This window comes from Talpa europaea, assembly GCF_964194135.1.
Source record: "Talpa europaea genome assembly, chromosome: 2".
Taxonomy (NCBI): Eukaryota; Metazoa; Chordata; class Mammalia; order Eulipotyphla; family Talpidae; genus Talpa; species Talpa europaea.
The window spans coordinates 91,582,330-91,603,412 of NC_140068.1; the positions used below are offsets into that span (position 1 = coordinate 91,582,330).

General features: G+C 44.3%; 1 protein-coding gene across 1 annotated transcript in view; it reads left to right on the forward strand.

Annotated features, from left to right (window-relative positions):
- KIF6 (kinesin family member 6) overlaps positions 1-21,083 on the forward strand; it is a gene marked incomplete at its 5' end in the record, with an annotated part of 395,001 nt that overhangs the window by 291,137 nt on the left and 82,781 nt on the right. Inside the window, one exon of the mRNA XM_084259141.1 lies at positions 19,342-19,450. Coding sequence (XP_084115267.1) covers positions 19,342-19,450 — 109 coding nt within the window. The remainder of the gene's footprint in view (positions 1-19,341; positions 19,451-21,083) is intronic.

Consider the following 21,083-nt stretch of genomic DNA (forward strand, 5'->3'; position numbering starts at 1 on the left):
GACTGTACCCAGTGCTTGTATAAATAAATAAATAAAACTTTAATAAATAAATAAATCTTTAGGATTTGCCTTCTATACCAACTAGATCCTCTCTGAATTCCTATATGATAATGTATCTGTGAATGAAAATTGCTCAAAAGTCTTCTTGAATGACTTAATATAAATGATTCATAATGACAAACTACTTCTCTGTTTAAGATGTACAAATACCAGACACAGATATTAATTTGACTGACCCTATGGCATTCTGAAATGATGATAGATATTCCCAAAGATTCTTGTTTCTCTGCTCAGAAATTGAAGTTCTTGCCAGGAAAAGAAAAGGGGACTCTTCTTACAAGTTCCTTTGCCATTTATATGTGGAGTTTAGCTTGGCTCCTTTATAGATAATCTGTAGGTTTAATATACCAAAAATAAAAACAACAACAGAAGTTAAAATTGAATGAGAGAGACAGAGCAGAAGAGTAAAGTGATAAGGTTAATCATGGCCTGTGGATATTGAACCAGGCAAGTTCCCTAGGAAAGAGGAGCCATTTTTCTAACTGTGAGTGCAAGGAGGAAAGTTTACTCAAACCCAGGAGTCAGGAGTCTCTTCATAGGAGAGCAGTTTGTGTTTTATGTGGGAGGCAGGGATAAGGGTGCAAATCTGAAACCCTTACCTAGTATGGGGACCCATTTCCCATAGGACTGTGACCCCTCCCTAACCTCCTCCTCCTCTTCCTTCTTTTTCCAACACCATAGAAGATGAAGTGAATGAGACAGGAACACTTTTGTTGACTTTTCATACTTCATGATACATACATAAATGGAGTTTGAGATGGCCACAAATACTGGGGGAGATATAAAACAGAAAAATATGATAGTAAACTATTGGAGCTGGAGTGGGGGCCCAAAGGGAAGACATGTGACCTGACAAATGAATAATGAACTGATATTCCTAAAAATTCAGGGAAAGACCAGTCCAGACAGAAGGAATAAACAGCAAGTGTAAAGACCCAGAAGCAGAAACGCAATTGACATATTTGAGGAACTGAAAGAAGGTCAGTGAGCTAAGAAGCAAAGGAAATGTGGGTAGGCCATGAAGTGGGAGAGCTGTAGGCAGGAACCAGAGATAAGGCCTGCCAGGCCCAGGAGCGTGGGGTTTGTTGATGGGCATGGGGAGGCCAGCGGGGAGTGTAAAGCTTAAGAGTGACATGTTTATGTTCTTATCAAATCACTCAGGTTGCTCTACAGAGATTTGGGCAAGATGGAAGCAGGCAAAGCCATTAGGAGGCAGTCTAGATGAGAAATGGTGGTAACTTAGGTTTAGATAAAAGTAAGACAGAGAAGCATAGAGGTGAAAGACTGACAGGGCCAACTGGTGGAGCTGATGTGGGAACTGAGGAATCATGCAAGTGTCCTAGGACTTTTTTTTTTAAAGATTTAAAGATCCTGGGGTACAGGACAGCGGCGCAGGAGGGTGAGAGAATTCACCAGAGACAGAGTGGGGAGCAAACCAGGCAGATGGACTGAAGACACTTATGAGGGGAGCAGTGGGAGAGACAGGAGAGGTCTGCCACACCATGTGGGTATCTCCTTGGCTGGCTGGGAAATGAACCTGCACTTCAGAGGCTGCAGACAGCTTCACAGCACAGTGCTCAACCCACTGTGCCACCCGGGAGGCCCGTAGGACTTTTCTGTTTGAGCAAGTGCTACCATTTACAGATAAGGAAAGACTAGGGGTGATAGAGAAGCATTGAGATGAGATGGCATGGGGTTGAACTTAGAATATAGTGTGAAATGAATGTTCTATTTGGTGCATGTTAAATTTGAGATGCCAGGTGGCAGTTAGATGACCCAATCCGGTGAGGTCAAAGTTAAAGATACACATTTGGAGCCATTGGTGTATAATATATATGAAAGCCACAAAACTAAATTAAATCACCTACTGAAAAGGAAGAGTGCCCAGGACTGAGCCTTATTGCAGTACAAGATCTGGAGGTTAACAGAAATCAGGAAGCTAGGAAAAGTCAAGAGATAGTGATGTCACGGAAGGCCAAGGAAGAAAGTGCTTCAAGCTGGAGAGATGGGTCACCATGCCAAACACCCCTGCCCATTAGCAGGAAAGTCTAGTTATGTTCTAGTAATAAAAGTGAATCTCTATAGCTTATATAACAAAATTTATTTCTGTTCATACTGCATGAACAATGTGGGTAGGAGCTCTGGTCCACAATCATCAGGCTGATATAGACTCTGCATCTCCAGGATGATGCCAATTGCCAGTGAGAGGAAAAAAATGGATGGGGAGTACACACCAGCTCTTCAGTGCTTTCACCAGGAGGTGAAACATCCCTCCTACTCCTGGCCTGCCAACCATTACCAGTCACATGCACCTCCCTAACTGCAACCAACCTAGCTAGGACAAAGACGGGACATGTGGTATAGTTACTAGTCGACCATTTTCTGAGAAGTCAACCAAAATATGAACAGAAAATGGACCACTGATTTTAGCAGTGTTGGGGTCACTGGGGATGACGGAAGGACAGTTTTTTTTTTTTGTTTTTTTTTTTTTTTTTTTTTTTTTTTTTATAAATTTTATTGTTATATTCCCCATACAATTGCAGCCCCCCATTCTGACCCCAATCCCTCCCCTCCCGCCCCCGCCCCCCTAAAAGTGTCTCTGGTTCATAGTTTTTTGTTGATTTTGATTTTCACTTTCTTATAGTTATTCATTTTCCTGGTCCATTATTTAAGTTTTCTAGATTCCTGCTATGAGTGAGACCATCCGGTATTTTTCTTTTTCTTTTTGGCTTATTTCGCTGAGCATGATCCCTTCCAGCGCCATCCATGTTGCAGCAAATTGCATGTGTTTATCTTTTTTGAATGCTGAGTAATATTCCATGGTATATATGTACCACATCTTCTTGATCCAGTCATCTATTTTTGGGCATTTGGGTTGTTTCCAAAGCTTAGCTATTGTAAACAGTGCTGCTATAAACATAGGGGTGCAGGTGTTCTTTGGAATTGATGTTTCTGTGTCCTTTGGGTACATACCTAGGAGTGGAATTGCTGGGTCATATGGAAGCTCTATGTTTAGTAGGTCCAGAAATCTCCACACAGCTTTCCACAGTGGTTGGACCAGTTTGCACTCCCACCAACAGTGCAGAAGAGTTCCTTTTTCTCCACACCCTCGCCAACATTTGTTGTTGCTAGTTTTTTTAATATGTGCCATTCTCACTGGTGTAAGATGGTATCTCATGGTAGTTTTGATTTGCATTTCCCTGATGACAAGTGATGTTGAACATTTTTTCATATGCCTGTTGGCCATTTGCATTTCCTCTTCAGAGAAGTTTCTTTTAAGCTCTTCTGCCCATTTTTTGACTGGATTATTTTCTTTGTTGTTGTTGAGTCTCATCAGCTCTTTGCAGATTTTTGTGATCAGTCCTTTATCATTAGTGTTGGGTGCAAAAATGTTCTCCCAGTTGGTGGGGTTTCTCTTTGTTTTTGTTATTGTCTCTTTTGCTGTGCAAAAGCTCTTTAATTTGATATAGTCCCAGCTGTTTATCTTTGCCTTCACTATCACTGCTTTGGGTGATGTGTCTGTAAAGATGTCTTTGATGTGCAAATCACGTAGTGTTTTGCCTATATTTCCTTCTATATATTTTATGGTTTCAGGTCTTATGTCTAGTTCTTTAATCCATTTTGAGTTGATTTTTGTGTATGGTGTGAGGTGGTGGTCAAGCTTCATTCTTTTGCATGTAGCGACCCAGTTTTCCCAGCACCATTTATTGAACAAACTTTCTTTGCTCCAATGCATAGTCTTTGCTCCTTTGTCAAAGATTAGTTGACCATAAATCTGTGGGTTTATTTCTGGATTTTCTATTCGATTCCATTGGTCTGTATGTCTGTTCTTGTTCCAATACCATGCAGTTTTGATGATTATGGCTTTGTAGTATAGTTTGAAGTCTGGGAGTCTGATGCCTCCATTCCCTTCTTTTTTTTTCAGGAGAGCTTTGGCTATTCGGGGTTTTTTGTGATTCCATATGAATTTCATCAATAATTGTTCTATTTCTTTGAAGAATGACATTGAAATTTTGATTGGAATAGCATTGAATCTGTATATTGCTTTTGGAAGGATGGCCATTTTAATAATGTTTATTCTTCCAATCCATGAGCAGGGGATGTCTCTCCATTTCTTTGTGTCTTCTTCTATTTCTTTTAACAGTGTTTTATAGTTTTCTTTGTATAGGTCCTTTACCTCTTTTGTTAGATTTATTCCCAAATATTTGATTTTTTTTGTTTCAATAACAAAAGGGATGGTCTTTTTGATTTCTTCTTCTTCAGATTTATTGTTTGTGTATAGGAAGGCTACTGACTTTTGCGTGTTGATTTTGTATCCTGCCACTTTACTGAGCTGATTGATGAGTTGAATTAGCTTTTCTGTGGAGTTTTTGGGGTTCTCTATGTATAATATCATATCGTCTGCAAATAGTGATAGTTTGACTTCTTCTTTTCCTATTTGGATTCCTTGGATGTCTTTCTCTTGTCTTATTGCCCTGGCTAGGACTTCCAGTATTATATTGAAAAGCAATGGTGAGAGTGGACATCCTTGTCTTGTTCCAGATCTTAATGGAATTGCTTTCAGCTTTTCACCATTGAGAATGATACTGGCTGTTGGCTTGTCATAGATGGCCTTTATGATGTTGAGGTATGTTCCTTGTATCCCAAGAACTTCAAGGGCTTTTATCATGAATGGGTGTTGTACTTTGTCGAAAGCTTTCTCAGCATCTATTGATATTATCATATGGTTTTTATATTTCTTTTTGTTGATGTGTTGGATAACGTTGATTGATTTTCGGATGTTAAACCATCCTTGTGCCCCTGGAATGAATCCAACTTGGTCGTGGTGAATTATCTTATGGATACATTGTTGGATTCTGATAGCTAAAATTTTATTGAGGATTTTTGCATCAGTGTTCATTAGGGAGATTGGCCTGTAGTTTTCCTTTTTTGTGTTGTCCTTGTTCGGTTTTGGTATTAGTGTAATGTTGGCTTCATAGAACGTGTTTGGTATTGTCCCTTCCTTCTCAATTTTTTGGAAGAGTTTGTGAAGGATAGGCACTAATTCGTCTCTGAATGTTTGGTAGAATTCATTTGTAAATCCATCAGGTCCTGGGCTTTTGTTTTTGGGGAGGTTTTTGATTACCATTTCAATTTCGCTAATTGTAATTGGTCTGTTTAGGTGTTCTATTTCTTCTTTATCTAGCTTTGGGTGATTGTAGAGTTGTAGGAATTTGTCCATCTCCTCTAGATTGTTAAACTTGTTTCCATATAACTGTTCATAGTAGTTACTGATTATTCTTTTGATTTCTGCTGTGTCCGTTGTGATTTCTCCTCTTTCATTGATGATCCTGTTTATTTGTGCTTTCTCCCTTTTTTCCTTTGTGAGCCTGGCTAGGGGTTTGTCTATTTTATTGATTTTTTCAAAGAACCAGCTCTTGGTTTCATTGATCTTTTGGATTGTTTTTTTAGTTTCAATTTCATTTATTTCTGCTTTGGTTTTTATTATTTCTTTTCTTCTACTGGTTTTGGGGTTTTCTTGTTGTTCTTTTTCTAGATCTTTGAGCTTCGAGATTAGGTTGTTTCTTTGCGTTCTTTCTTGTTTCTTGATGTGAGCTTCTATTGCTATATATTTTCCTCTTATTACTGCTTTTGCTGCATCCCATACATTTAGGATATTGGTGTCCTCCTTGTCGTTCAATTCAAAAAATTTTTTAATTTCTTCTTTGATCTCCTCATTAGTCCAATGGTCTTCCAGTAGTGTGGTTTTTAATCTCCATGAGGTAGGAAAGTTCCTTGCCTTCTTTTTATGGTTTATTTCTAGTTTGATGCCTTCATGGTCAGAAAAGATGGTTGATATGATTTCAATCTTGGTGTATCTGTTGATGTTTGTCTTGTGCCCCAGTATGTGATCGATCCTGGAGAATGATCCGTGTGCGCTTGAGAAAAATGTGTACTCCGTTTTTTTGGGGTTTAGTGTTCTATAGATGTCTGTTAAGCCCAATTGCTCTAGGTCTTTATTTAGAGCTTTGGTTTCTTTACTTATTTTTTGTCTTGTTGATCTATCCATTGTTGATAGTGGTGTGTTGAAGTCTCCCACTACGTATGTGTTTTCTCTGATGTCTGTTTTCAGAGAGGACAACAGTTGTCTGATATATTTTGGTGCTCCTTCGTTTGGTGAGTATATGTTAATGAGTGTTATTTCTTCTTGAAGTATTGTCCCCTTGATCATAATGTAGTGACCATTGGGGTCTCTTTTTATCTTTTTGAGTTTGAAATCTGTTTTATCTGATATAAGTATAGCTGTTCCTGCTTTCTTTTTTGGCCCATTTGCTTGTAGGATTGTTTTCCATCCTTTGACTTTGAGCCTATTTTTATCTTTTGTAGCTAAATGTGTTTCCTGGAGACAGCAAAAGGTTGGGTTTTGTTTCTTAATCCAGGCTGCAACTCTGTGTCTTTTTATTGAAGAGTTTAGTCCATTTACATTTAGAGTTAATATTGATATGTTAACATCTGTATTTGCCATTGTGTTTGTCTTTCCTTTGATTTTATCTATTTATTCTTTTAATAACTTTTTTTTTTTTTTGGCCTTCTTTCATTGTTATTCGTCGCTCTGAGGTTCTGGCTTTAGGACTCCTTGTAGTATTTTTTGGAGTGGGGGTTTAGTTGCAATGAAATTCCGGAGTTTCTGTTTGTCTGGGAAGGTCCATATTCTTTCTTCAAAGAGGAAGGAGAGCTTTGCGGGATAGAGTATTCTTGGTTGGCATCTGTTTTCTTGGAGTCTGTTGACTATGTCCCTCCACTCTCTCCTTGCCCGTAGTGTTTCTTCGGAGAAGTCTGATGTCAGCCTGATTGGTTTTCCTTTGAATGTTATCTGTTTCTTCCCTCTTGCCAGCTTCATTATTTTTTCCTTGTCCTGGATTCTTGGGAGCTTTACTATTATGTGTCTTGCTGTATTTTTCCTTTCGTCGTGGAAGTTTGGTGTTCTTCTTGCTTCTTGTATATCAATTTTCAGCTCCTTCTTCACATTTGGGAAGTTCTCTTCAATTATCTCTTTGAATATTTTCTCTGTTCCTACATCTCTCTCCTCTCCTTCTGGTATTCCTATAACTCTTATATTTCCTTTCCTCATGGAGTCAGATAGTTCCCGAAGTCTTTCTTCGTTCTTTTTCCTTCGTACTTCTCTTTCCTTCTCTGTTTTGGTTCTTTTTATTTCTGTGTCTTCAAGATTACTTATTCGTTCTTCCATTTCATCTATTCTGCTTTCATTGCTTTTCCCAGAATTCTTTAGTTCTTCCATTAATTCTTTGATCTCCTGCATTTCTTTTACTTCCCTCTTTAGGGACTCAATTTCTTTCTTCTGACCATTGTTTTCCCTCTCTAGGGACTCAATTGCATTCTTCTGATCGTTGATTATTTTTCCCTTATCATTGTTTTCCTTTATGACTTCTGTCAGTTTTTTAATCACGGCAATTTTAAATTCTCTTTCTGGAAGGCTCAGAAATTCTTCCAAGTTATTGTCGTTGCAATCTGGGGGCTGGCTTTCTTTTTGTGGTGTGCTTTTTCTCTGGAGAGTTGCTAGGTTGCGTGTGGTTCTTCTCCTCCCTACTGTCTGTTTTCTAATTTGCCGTATGCGTTGGGACACTGTGTTGTTGGGACTTGCCGGCATCTTGGGTGGGCTTCTCTGTTCCCCTCTGGTTCTTCCAGGAGTCATCTGTCAGTTTCAAGCAGCCTTTACTGGAGAAAGGTCCCTGTTCTAAAATGCCGATGTGGGGACACACTCCCCTGTGCGCCTGGTCTGCCCCGGCGGTGGGTTCCTGCTCCCCTCTGGGCTTGGACTGCAGGCCAGAGGGGGTCTGGCGTGGGCGAACTTCCCCCGCTCACCTCTGGCTCCTGGGGAAGCCTTCTGCAGGTAGTCTTTACTGAAGAAATGTCCCTGTTCTAAAATGGTGATGTGGGACACACTCCCTGCGCTTCTGGTCTCAGGCACACTATTCTGCGCGCCTGGTCTGCCCCGGCTGTGGGTGCTCGCTCTCCCTGTGGGCTCAGACTACTTGTTCAGAAGGGGCCCGGTGTGGGCTAACTCCCCAGCTGGCCACTAGCTCCTTCAGTAGCCTGTGCTGGGGTCAAGTCGCTAGGTGGCACCAGAGATCTCTCCTAGAGCCCTTGGGGAGCTGATTTTCCACCCCGTGGGACAGGGAGCAGAGCGGGGATGGTAGGGTACACCTCAACGGCTTTAGGGTGCTGTGTCTGTCTTGTGCCCCACCGTCGTGGGGAACCCACGCCCCTAATTTCGTGCCCCGGGTCTCAGTTCCAAAGCCCTCAGTTCCAGGACGCGGGCTGTAGCCCAGATCAGTGGCGCGGGAATGGCGCCTTTTGAATCCCGCTCCCCTGCCTGGGCGCCTTGTTCCTGCTCACTCAGGGAGGGCCTCCGCCCGGGTCTCAGTTCCACAGCCCTCAGTTCCAGGACGCGGGCTGTAGCCCAGATCAGTGGCACGGGAATGGCGCCTTTTGAATCCCGCTCCCCTGCCTGGGCGCCTTGTTCCTGCTCACTCGGGGAGGGCCTCCGCCCGGGTCTCAGTTCCAAAGCCCTCAGTTCCAGGACGCGGGCTGTAGCCCAGATCAGTGGCGCGGGAATGGCGCCTTTTGAATCCCGCTCCCCTGCCTGGGCGCCTTGTTCCTGCTCACTCAGGGAGGGCCTCCGCCGTCTCCCCGCAAGCCTAGGTCGCAGGCGCGGGGACCTGGGCAGCTGCAATCCGAGCACCGCTTTCGCGCAAGCTTACCGGGCGGCTGGGGCTGTGTGCTGGTGCTGGTCTCCTCCTGGGGGGCGGGGCTCTCTTTTTAATGGCGCGTGGAGCTCACCTCCGCGGCGGATCCTGCAGGGTTCGCCTCAGCTCCCGTTCACGGGGTGTGGTGGCTGCAATAGTTCCTTTCCACTCACAGTCCCACTTGCTGTGTCCGTTTTTCTTGTTGGGCGTTTTGGTTTGTTGTTTTCCTCCTCTCTGCCGGTCGGAGAGTGCCGCCTCTGTGGGCGGGGGAGGGGAGCAGGGTTCTGCGCTTCCCTCCCTTCTCGTCCTCTTTTATGGCAACTTTCTTCTTCGGGCAGTTTGCTGGAGTCGTCCGTTTATCTTCCGTGTCCCAGTTCTCACTGGGACCTGCCGCTTTTCCTCCCTATTAACTTTTTTTAATGGGAGATCTTACTCGCAGCGTCTCCTCGCCGCCATGTTGCTCCGCCCCTTCTCCTCGGAAGGACAGTTTTCATGGAGTAGAGAGACTGGAACTCTGTCGGACTGGACTGGTGAGGGGATAGAAGTGATGAATACAGACTACTGCATTGAGGCATTGTCCGTGAAAAGCAATCAGAAAAATAGAAAGATAACTGGAAGGTTAATGGGATGAGGAAGGATATTAATGCAGTATTATTTTCTTCCCTGAGTATCTAAATGTCCTTAAGCCGCCAAGTCTGCCATCCCACCGTAAATAGATTTTGTCATATTTCTGCACTGAAATCAAGACCATTAAACATAAATTTTAAATCTTCTTTTTTTGCACCTAGAAATTCAAATATAATCTAACTCTATCATCAGTTCAATATGGATTTTAAGGTATGATTTTATGCTGGTGGAAATAAGGAGGAAAGAATTGCTCAGGCAAGAGAGAAGGAATAAAAGAGGCCAGGACAGGAGTTTGGGAACCACAGACCAGGTGGCCTTTGCTAAAATGATGGCTTATTCCACTGTGACCAGACAGAAAGCCTGGACTGCTGGTGAGTCCACCTGAAGACAGGGTGTAGGGAAAAGGAGAAAGGCCCTGTTCTATATTATTTTTTCTTTCAATGAAATGAGTTTGTTACTGTGGAACGAGTCTGGTTGGTGGTTTCATTCCTAACCACCTTAGGAATTCTCCTACTGTGTTAAAGCAGTTTTCATATTCTAAACAGCTCACTGTGGGCAGATTTTTAGACGTCTCATTATTACTTATAATGATAATAATAATTCATTTTACACTTCCACTTTTTATAGTGTATTCTATATTTATTTATCCTGTCAGAGACTTCTAATAAATGATTCATATCTGTCATATTCTCTTTTCTTTAGTTTCATTGTAAAAAATATACACAGAAATCTGCATTAGAGATATATGTGCAGTTGAACAAATAGTGCTTTTAAGAAAAACAAGTTAACTAGAGACAACTGATCTTTATTCATTTATCCAGTCAACAAATCTTGTTTGGAATATCAACTGTGTTCCAGGCACTGAGCTGGAAGCTGGAGCTACAAAGACATAAGGCAAAGTCACCCACTTTTGGAGTTTATAGCCTGAGGGCTGTGGGAGGTGGTCAGGTGAGAGAATCTTGGAAATCCATCTTCATAAAGCTATCTCGTTTGGGGGTGGGAGATTATTCTCATCCAAAGACTACACTCCAGGAACCTGGACTTTGCCCTTCTCTGTAATCTGTCCCCCCACACCACTCCCTGCCACTTCAGGCCATAACAACCATTTTAAGTACATAAAGTGTTTTATCATGGAGTCTCTTCCAAAAGCAAGTTCCCAATAGATCACGGGAAAGAGAATTACTTGACTGTATAGGACAGTGTTGACTAACCAATAAATTCCTGATGGGAGAAACTCAAGACTCCACCATCAGTCAGCTGCTCTACCTTTACCGCTGATCCCTACCTCACCCCCTGGGCTCCCAGGGGAACAGTTCCTCTAGGCCACCAGGTGCTTTTCCCAGTTTCCCTTTCATGAAGCCTCTAGCTCTTCTGAATCCCCAAAGCATGCTCAGTTTTTAGTCCACATCCCAGCTCACAACGGAACTGTCATTTTTTCTTTATCATTTCTGGCCTCCTGACCCCACAGATCTGACCATTGTATCTTTTTTTTTTTTTTTTGACCATTGTATCTTGCTGGTATTTATGAGATTATTTCTTTTAAAAAAATTAGTTTTATTTATTTATGCATACAAGAACTGGGGTGTAGACCAGAGGTGCAGGGGGCGAGAGGATTCACCAGAAAGAGTGGGGAGCAGAACAGGCAGATCCACTGAAATACACTGCTGAGGGGAGCAGCAGGTGAGACAAGAAAGGTCTGCTTTGCCATTTGGGTTGCTCCCTGGCCAGCTAGGGATTGTACTTGTGGTGCAGTGGCTGGCAATAGCTTGATAGTGCTGTCTTTAAGTAAGAGTTTCAACCGCTGCACCACCAGAGAAGCCCTATGAGATTATTTCTATGTGGCTAATTATTTCACTCATGCAAAGGGAGTCAGAATAACTTTAGATCAAGCTGTGACCTTGCCACTTTACTAACTTGTCTTGGGGTCAGTTTGAAACTCTTTCAACCTCAGTGTCTTACCTGTTGAATGTGCCCAATATGACCCAGTTCACAGGTTGATATATGGATTAAATGGAAAACCTTTGTAATCTAGTTCATACAAAATTCTCAGTAAACATTATCTCCCACACCACCAATAGAGTTGCAGAGATTGAGTTAAAATTTGTGAGTCAATATTTATGAAATATGGAAGTAATAGTGCCTGTTGCATTGAAAGCCTGCAAAAAAAAAATAATTTCCCTCCCCCTGACACCTCCCCCCAGATAAACACTATACATCCAAATCCCGCTTTGCCTTGTGCTTACTTCCAAGACAGGGAGACAGAGTTGTATTTAAACCTATGTGCATTTCAGGGAAGGGGCATTTTCGCCACTAGGCTAGGCTATAACACTAATTAAATGTGTCAATATAAATTTGAGACTAGAATGTAACTCACCCCTAATCTAGGCACAGATGGACCTACTTGTCTCATTTTTTTCAGACAACAGGACATGTGAATGGTGCTTTCGCCCTGCACCCTAAGCCTAGGCTGATGTAAGAAGAGAACTAACCAGAGTGGAAGACAGTCAACAGAACCCTCTCCAGCAGGGTTTTTGGAGGTGGCCAGGCCATCTCAGCTCAGGGAACCCTGTGTTTTTCATGTTCCACAGAATTTGGATCCTCTTTCTAAGCTGAAGAAGGAAGCTGCCTTTGTGTTCAGTGGGCTTCCCAGTCAACCATGTGTGAACTCAGGAAAGACATATGTATTCTTCCACCCAAATTCCCAGGGTTGGTTCAGATACTGGGCACAAAATTAGATACCATGACACTGCTAGGGCTGCCACATCTACAAATTGAAATCGATGGAAAAGGCTCCATCGATCCAGTTTGGCCTGGCAGCATGACCCACAGCACGCTGTCTTATTTAATGGAAACATTTCTGGCCTCCAGATTCCTGAGTTAACTCCAAACGCAAAAATGCCAACATGGTCCAGGCTGCTCTCCAAGCTCCATGCCTACGTCTGTCCACGGGTTTCTCCCAGCAGCCAAGTGGGCACTTTGTCCTGAACAAGAACACACATACAATATAAAGCCCTGAGATGCTGGGTTCGGAAAATGAAGGTTTTCCTACAGGTGATCTTTGGGACCATTATTTAAAGTTCTTCTTTTACTGCCAAAATGGGTAACTACCCTTCACCACCTGCCAGTCTTACAGAGGCTCCAGGCTTGCCCACTTGGTGGACACCAGGTTCTCTTCACCTGCTCAGGCTGAAGTCCAGGGCACAGCTGCAGCAGCAGGATGAAGGTCGTTACCAAGACAAAGGGGAAACAACCGACTTTGAACACCGCTCTTCAATTCCACTCAGCCCACATGGTCTGTGCCCCTGGGCTGGTGAGGCTTGCAGATGGGATGTGTGATTTCTGGCACCAGGAGTCAGGAACCCATCTGATTTATTTAGCTGTGGTGCCACCATTGGGTGGGTCTCCTAAAGTTTCTGTGGCTTTCCACTTCAGATTTTCCCTTCATTCCACTCCCTGATGCCCCTGCCAAGCCTGCCATGCTTCAGACTGGTCCAAGCCAGCCCTAAGAATCTACTAATTAAAGGTTCCCCTTTGATATCTTTCTTGTGGCAATTTAGGAAACTCTAGGGCAAGTCCCAATCTAGACTTTGGCCCAGGTGGTATCATCATCTGAACACAGGCATTTAACCCCAAGGCCTTGGTGGGACCCATCCATTCCAGAAGCTGTCAGTCAAAAGCAGGAAGTAGGCTGGGTAAGTGTCCCTGGTCAGCCCATCAGAGCTCTTTGGTCTTCACATCTGCAGTCACTTTGGCCGTGCGTGGTGAAGTGGTTTTGTCTTCCCCTCATCCTCAGATTCCATTCCCTGCTGCACCCGCCTAGCAACCCCTCAAATTGTAGCTGAGCTGCTTCTGGCCCTTAAAGTAAACAGGGCCAGGGCACTGCCTCCTCCAGTGACTGCCATCACCCTGGTGGTGGAGAAGCATGGGCAGGGGCCTCTTTGGCTTCCGCTCTCAGTGATTCAGACTCTCTGGGGCAGGACACAGCTCCCTGGGAGAAAAAAAGTCACCTGTATTTCAGCTCCTAGGGTGGTAGAACTAGACAGGTATTTGGCCCTGAAAGCATGGGGATGATGAAAGTAACAGCAGGAACACTTAGATGGCAGTTGTCATTTAATTGGTTAGTAATCTGGGAGCCATCTATTAAAGTAAGAGTTTCTATGCCAGGGACTGGCTGGGACAGGTTGCCTGAAGAGCTGTGCTGAAAACTCTGGTGCTATAATTACAGGCATGCTGTGATTGGCGAACAGTGTCTTCCATGGGGGTGAGGAAGGAACGTGGGAACACAAGGGATATATATGGCCGTTGCTGCCTTTCATGTGACTTCCTTTAAAAAAAAAAAAAAACTACCTCTAATGACAGTGTCCTCCCCACAGTAGAGAGAGGAAAGTAGAGAGAATATTGAGCTGTCCCTTCTAATCTTTCTGGGAGATGGTCCATTCTCTTTATAAGATCCTTCAGGGATGCCCATCCCATGAATTTATTTAGCCCAGCACCAACAGACCATTTGCAATAAGCTGTGGACTTGTCAGAGTTTCTGGCTCTGGCACTTCTTTTTTCTTTTTTTTAAGATTTATTTATTTATTTATTTATTTATTTATACAAGCACTGGGTATAGTCAGAAGCGCAGGAGGGTGAGAGAATTCACCAGAGCCAGAGCGGGGAGCAGAGCAGGCAGAAGGACTGAAGTACACTGCTGAGGGGAGCAGCGGGTGGCAGGAGAGGTCTGCGCGCCATGTGGGACCTTTACCTGGCAGCCAGGGATCAAACCGGCGTTGTAGAGGCTGCGGGTGGCTTCGCAACCCAGCGCTCAACCGCTGCACCACCAGGGAGGTCCTCTGGCACTTATTTCTCCTTCATCACCCCTAGGCCATCCTTGCCCAGGCATCATACCCAGACATGTTGAACCACTTTCCTCCTATCTGCAGATCCCTCCTGACCTTTCTGCTCCATGCTCCCTTGATAGATTATTCCCTGCCTCCCTCATCTAAATGCTTCATTCCTCTCCCTCCCATTGGCCCATTCATTCTAACCTCACACATTAAAGGATGAATTCTCTGCTAATTATTTATTTGTGGCTATTTTCATCTTTCACCTAAGTCAGCATTTGCTGAGAAATTTCAGTGCATGTCAAATAATCAATCAAATACCATACAAAAACACATTGTATCCCTGCCTGTCGCTTCCATTCTTGTTTGGATTCTCATGTTCTACCTATTGTAAGTAGACCTCACATCACTACGTCAAAGCCACTCCCTTCAAAAAAAACTTAAACAGCCAAGCCACAGTGTAATCAGCCCCTCACATCCAGCTTCCTCCCAGCCTCAGCCCCGAGTATCCCCCACCAGCTCCAAGTCTTCTTATGCTGTCAGCCCATGTGCTCCAGGCCCCCCTCCCCTGGGAATCTACCCCATACTCACATTTCCTCATTCCCCTTAGGCCTTTTTCCCCTTCTGCTGTCAGAGGGAACTGAGGCACCACATGATAAAATGTCTTTCCTAAGGTCAATGTGTTTTTAGTTCTGACTGAGAAATCATTTTTCAGCATGAATAACACAACTCTTCATCATTTTACTTTGAAGCAATCGCTTAAGCAGCAGTAGGTTGTCTGGGAGCAGCCAGGAAAATGAGTTCTGGCCCCCGTGCCCCGGAATAAAGGAAGTCAGACAGCAACCCCAAAGGCAGGAGCAGAAACTCTCGCTTCCGCTATTTTCCTTTTCTATTTGGTTTCCATGGGATCTGTGTTGGGGGTGGGCAGGGATTCCAAAGGACTGATTTGTATTCTTCAGCAAAATGAACCAAATTTCAGGGTGGCGAAAAAGAGTCTTCAGAAAACTTTGGATGCCTAACATTTTCAGAAATCCAGCTCCAAGGTTAATTTTGAGAGCACTTGTTGACTGCCATTTCTACCTAAGTGCTCTTTAATAGGATTCAAAATTCCTATGAGGTTGCTTGCACCTTTCAAAAGTGTAAACGTTTTCCATTCACTTCGCAAAGACAATGGCAATGTCTTGTTTTGAACACTGAGACTAAGAAATTTCTCTCCTTTAGGGTATTTTTTGTTAATTACTTTGTTTTGTTTGAAATTGTGTGCTGTCCTGTGAGATATTATTTGCTTTCCTTTAGCTTTTAAACAGTCCTGTGACTCAGCCACCCAACAGCCCCCTCTGAGTCATCCATATTTTCTGGGACTTATGATTAAAATTTACTAAAAAAAAAAAAAACAACTCAGAGCTAGAAATGGGCCTGGCAAGTCAGAGCTCCTAAAAACCTAAGCTTTGATAAAAAGCTTTTTCTGACAGACTAAACAAAGTTGGGAAGAAGACACAGTTTATCTCTTTTGTCATCATGCCTTCCCCTTTCAAGTTCAAAACCTCAATTCCAGCACCAGTCTGAGCTCCATCTTACAATTCATCTTTGCAGGACCAGTTTGCTAACAGACTTCTAAAAAGCATGGTATTTTTCTTTACTACTCCTCAAATAGTGATACCTTCCAGATTACCTGCATTTTATGAAAGCTTTTTGGGGTTGGAATTCATGTCTGATGGCGAGCTGTGCAGCATGGTGACATGGAGTGGGGAGAAGATGGTATTGAATTTCTAAACTCACACATGCAGGGGCTGGGCCTGCCCGGGAGCATGGTGGTGGAGGGAGGGCAGTGGTGGATGCAGGCTCACTTCTTCCTTGCAGCACTGGTCTAAAGGGAGAAACATGAAGCATCTAAAACAGTCACTTTATTCATTCACTTTATTCATTTATTCGCTTCCGTGCATCCATGCTTCCATCCATCCATCTTTCCATCCATCCATCCTTCCATCCATCTGTCTTTCCATCTGTCTATCCATCCTTCCATCCATCTAGCCATCCTTCTATCCATCCATCCATCCATCCAAAAGATATTTCATTAAGCTCCTCCTATGAACCGGTTCTATACTAAAAGTACTGCAGCAAATAAAATCGACAAAAATCCCTGCCTTCATGGAGCTTACAAATTCTAGACTTATAATAGAATATATTGACAGACTATGTAAACTAGGCAAATAGTAAACAAAATTCATGTTTCTCTTGCTTGAACTATGAGGAAAATGTAAAATTCTAGACAAGGAGGCACAAGTAGGAGTACGATTTTGTGGCAAACCCACCAGCCCCAGGTCATGTTATGGCCCATCACCTGCCTTCTCTATCAGGCACACTTGAAAAAAAATAGATCTATGGGAAGAACTGACTTCCTCTAAAACCTAGGCAATGTTTACCCTTTTATCGCCCTTTCTTTCATTGAGCCTCAGTTTCCTCATCTGTAATATGAAATTATGATGAGGCATCATGGAGAAGTTTAATAGAAAAAATATGTAAGAGGGCCTCCCCGGTGGCACAGCGGTTGAGCGCTGGGTTGTGAAGCTGCCCGCAGCCTCTGCAGCTCCAGTTCGATCCCCGGCCACCGGGCGAGGGTCCCACATGGCGCGCTGACCTTTCCTACCGCCCGCTGTTCCCCTCAGCGGTGTACTTCGTCACTCTGCCTGTTTTACTCGCCGCTCTGGCTCTGGTGAATTCTTTCACCTTCCGCGCTTCTGACTGTACCCAGTGCTTGTATAAATAAATAAATAAATCTTAAAAAAAAAAAAAAAGAGTATGTAAGAAAGCCTTAGACACGGTGTCTAGCATGGAGTATGTAAGATGTAAGAAATCAATTTTGAGTCACCCATCAGGCACCTAATGGGTGCCCTTTGAGCTCCCACTCCACCTCTGTCCCCTCCACCTCGGATCTTCGTCCACTTGGCACATGCTATTTCATCATTCAGAATCCTTTTTGTGTGTGTGTGATGTGACCTGTTGGCCCCAAATATCTTAGAAGGATCTTCAAGATTCTCTATAAAATGGCCCTAAACTACCTTCCTGGGCTATCTTCTCTGCACACCCCAAGCCCTTTCTTCTCCCACTGCCCATGTCCTTCCACTTTGCAGGGTTTTCAGTTGATTGATTGTAAGTTCCTCCAGGGCCTATTACTCAGTTCTAAAAGAAAGCAGAGCCTGGAGAGAAAAGGTCATGAACCTTCTTTTCCTTCTCTGCAGTTTTTTTAGCAACCCTCCCCACCACCCTGCACTGTACCCCAGCCGCTACTGGTTGGTGGGAGACTTCTCATCACCTCCTCTGCAGGAGGCAGTTTGGGGAAGCCACAGGCAGGCTCTAGTGTGATCTCTATGGAACATCTCTCTTCCCCAACTCTATTCCAGAGAGACTCATTACCTCTACCCTCTGTTGTTATTTTATCACACAGTAAAAGGCATACATTGTTAGAATCGGGTACAGCACTGGACTGAGGAGAGGTATGACAGGGCCCCTTGGCTCCTGATGGGCTCAGCCGAATGAAAAGTGCCCCTTTGATTAATATCTCTCATGCATCACAGCACAACCCGTTCCCAGGCCCACCCGATTCTGGAGTGTGCAGGACAGATGTGGAGAGAGCACTGAGCCGTGCCCATTTGCTCCTGATTGGAAAAGGGTGGGGTGTCTTTGTGTGCCTCACCATTTAGACATTCTTCATGTTGCTATTTTTATCAACAGTAATCATTAAATTGGTGTCAGATGGGCCGCTCCAGTTTCTCACCCTGAGGAGGGTGATGGGACTCAGTGAGTTTTTTGCAGAAAAGAGATCTGGGTTGTGGGCCACACACCAGTGCATCTCCAGAGCCCTAGCCTAAAACAAATGCCTCTAGTCCTGGACAGCGTCCCTATGGCAATCAGAGCAAGGCCATTGTCATTGCTGGTTGACCTGATTCATCTAGCAGACATATGCTGAGCCCTTTCTAAAGGCCAGACATTGAACAAGCCACTAAGAAGTCATGAAAAAAAATCTCACATCTACTGCCAGAAACTCACATTTCTCATGTGAAGTCACAGTATCTGCTGGGCTGTGCAGGTTACAGGTGCATTGACAGGGACATCACGGAGAAAGGCTGGGTTCTGCCTGGGCTTTGGGAAAGCTTCCTGAGGTGGTAAGAGTCAGCAGGACTTTGAAGATAAGTAGAGGTAGCTGGATGAAAACATGGCAAAGGAGCCGAGGTTTTCTAAAGTGGCATGAAAAGCACTCTAGGTTCATTCAAAGTTGCGTGGTGACCAGCTCTCACCAAGGGAGTCCAAGGGTATACCTGCGTGGCCCCTTGCCCCGCGAACCTGCAGAGGAGATGAGTTCCGAGCAGGAATGCCACCTGCTGACTCCAAGGGCCCTGCCCTCACTGTGGGTTTCAGAATGCTGAGGTGGGCTCAGAATTAAGGAGTGGCCTGCAATGGCCATCATGATACAGCAAGTTGAAGTTAGACATGAACCTGAGCCCTCCACCACTGTCGGATCATGGGTCTGATGATCAAGAACCGAACTCCTCAGTCAGAGGGTGGCAGGCCCCAAACTAGCCCTGGGAAAAACAGTGGGTTATTAGATGAAGACCAAGCACAGAACTCCCCAGACCCTAAACCTTTCGGTCTAGATTATATGTCTTTTAACTAAATGCCTAGAAATTCAGAGTGAAATTTAACAGAAAACTAAAATGGGGCATGACAGGGAAACAGCAAAAATGTGGTAATGAGTGATGGCAAAAAGTGCATTTGCAAATGTTCTAGGCAGCCCCCGGCTGGGCCTGCTGGTTTTCGTTTCCTCTGACCAGACATTCCAAACCCCGACTCCACGAGTCAGGTGGATGTGCAGGCCTGGCTCGGCGGGGGGCATCGGGTGTCACCAATTGGGTCTCCCCAGCAGTTAGGCAGCCAGCAGGAAGGATCTGGGCCCCTGTCCACTCAGGAGCCCCTCCACCGTGGGGCCCTTGGAGCCAGGGCTCCCTTGTGGTCTGACTCAAGTGACGATGAAATTAATGGAATCCCGATGCTACAACTGAGACCATTTCCATGTCTCCAAACAGGGGTGAAAGAGGAAATGTCATTAGGACGCCAGGAGGCTTTTGAAATCTTCAAGCAGGACCACGCTGACAGCGTTACCGTCGAAGACAACAAACAGATTCTGAAACAGAGGTAAGGCTGGTTCAGAAAGCAGCTGGTCCTCCCAGGCTTAGCCAGGCCAGCCCAGGGGAAACTTGCTATTCTGTCCTCCCTGGTCTGCCCACCCTAACTTCTGGAAGAAAGGCATCACTCGTATGCAGTTTCACACTGAGTCATGGCCAGCCTGGTACGATTGTCTTTCACCATCTCAGCACTGTGGTTGGGCAAGAACTTGAGGGCAGGCCCTGTTTCTGACAGCACCTACTTTATACACAATCCACACATCACATTGTAAGCCTCAGCAGCCTGGGACCCTGTCCATAGTTACTGTTCCACAGACAGGGGGAAACTCTGAAGCCAAATTATCATCTTCGAATTCTAGGCCCTCAGCTATTCTAAGAGATCAGTCCTGCACTTTTTAGTAGGAAGGGGACATATGCTCATTTTGCAGCCAGAGAGGCCTTTGGTGTGATCTCCTGGTGAGAGGCAGAGCAGGCAGCAGTGTCTGCTGATGTATTGTCAAGCAAGGTTGTGTTCTGGACCCTTTAGGACCAACTTGGAGATAGATTATTTGCTTAGCTAATCTATGAATTTATATGTATATCCTCAAACTATAACAAACAGAAAGACAGCCGGATATATGGATGTAGAGCTCAAAAGAGAGTTCTAGACTATGAACTCATATGACACGTCTTGGCACATGGTAAAATTTCAAAAGCTGTTTGTTGGATTAAAATGAGATTCAAGATTGGGAGTCATATGCTTTATTTTTTTTAGATTTTCTTTTTATTTATATATTTTTTACATCATTGTTAATTTTAAACAATGTTTGCGTCCCACCCACCCCCCACCGCCCCTCTGGTGTAGTCCCCAAATAGAATTTCCTTCCCCAATGCACTCATGCACCATCACCTCAGTCCCCTGTGCTCCTCTCTCCCTCCCTCTGATCCCTCTCCCTCCTCCGCCCCTGCAGGATGTCTCTGGTTTATAATGGTCCGTCTGGTTTTGTTTTATTTTGTTTAGTTGTGTTTGTATTGTTATTATTTTGCCCCCTGAAATCTTATTTGGTTCCCCTATATTCCTCCTATAAGTGATATGCTTATAAATGACAATTCAAGAAGCCAGAGACATACCCTAGCTCTCTCGGGAGAACATGGCAGTTCAGGGACTAGAGGGTAGAACCACAGGGGAAAGCTTTAAGGGGAAGTGGAAGGGAAAAGGAGACCAGGGGGGAGGTTGAGAAGCAGCAGAAAAAGGAGAGAAGGGGAGGACTGGGAGAAGAGACTGTGCCTGGGAGCCAGGGGGCGGCATCTCCAAAAAGCCAGTGTTTCACATGCTTCAAAGAGATGCACAGGAGGGAGCTGGAAGGTGCACAGATTTGGCACCTAGAATATCATGAGTTGGGGTGTTGGGAAGGAAGGGGCAAGTGAGAAGGAATTGTGCAACTAAGGAAAGAGAGTGAATAATGTGTGCAAAAGTGTGTGACATGTGAAAACATTTTGAAAAAAGGAGGTGGCTTAAAAAGAAGGGAAATTGTTTTCAGAATGGAAGCAAATTGGTCAAGGCAGTCAGCCACAGAAATCAGCCAGTGCCAAGAGGAAAGAGGAAGAAGAGGGAGCCATAGGATGGAGAAAGGTTGGAAGGCAATCTGGAACTCAGGAGGAGG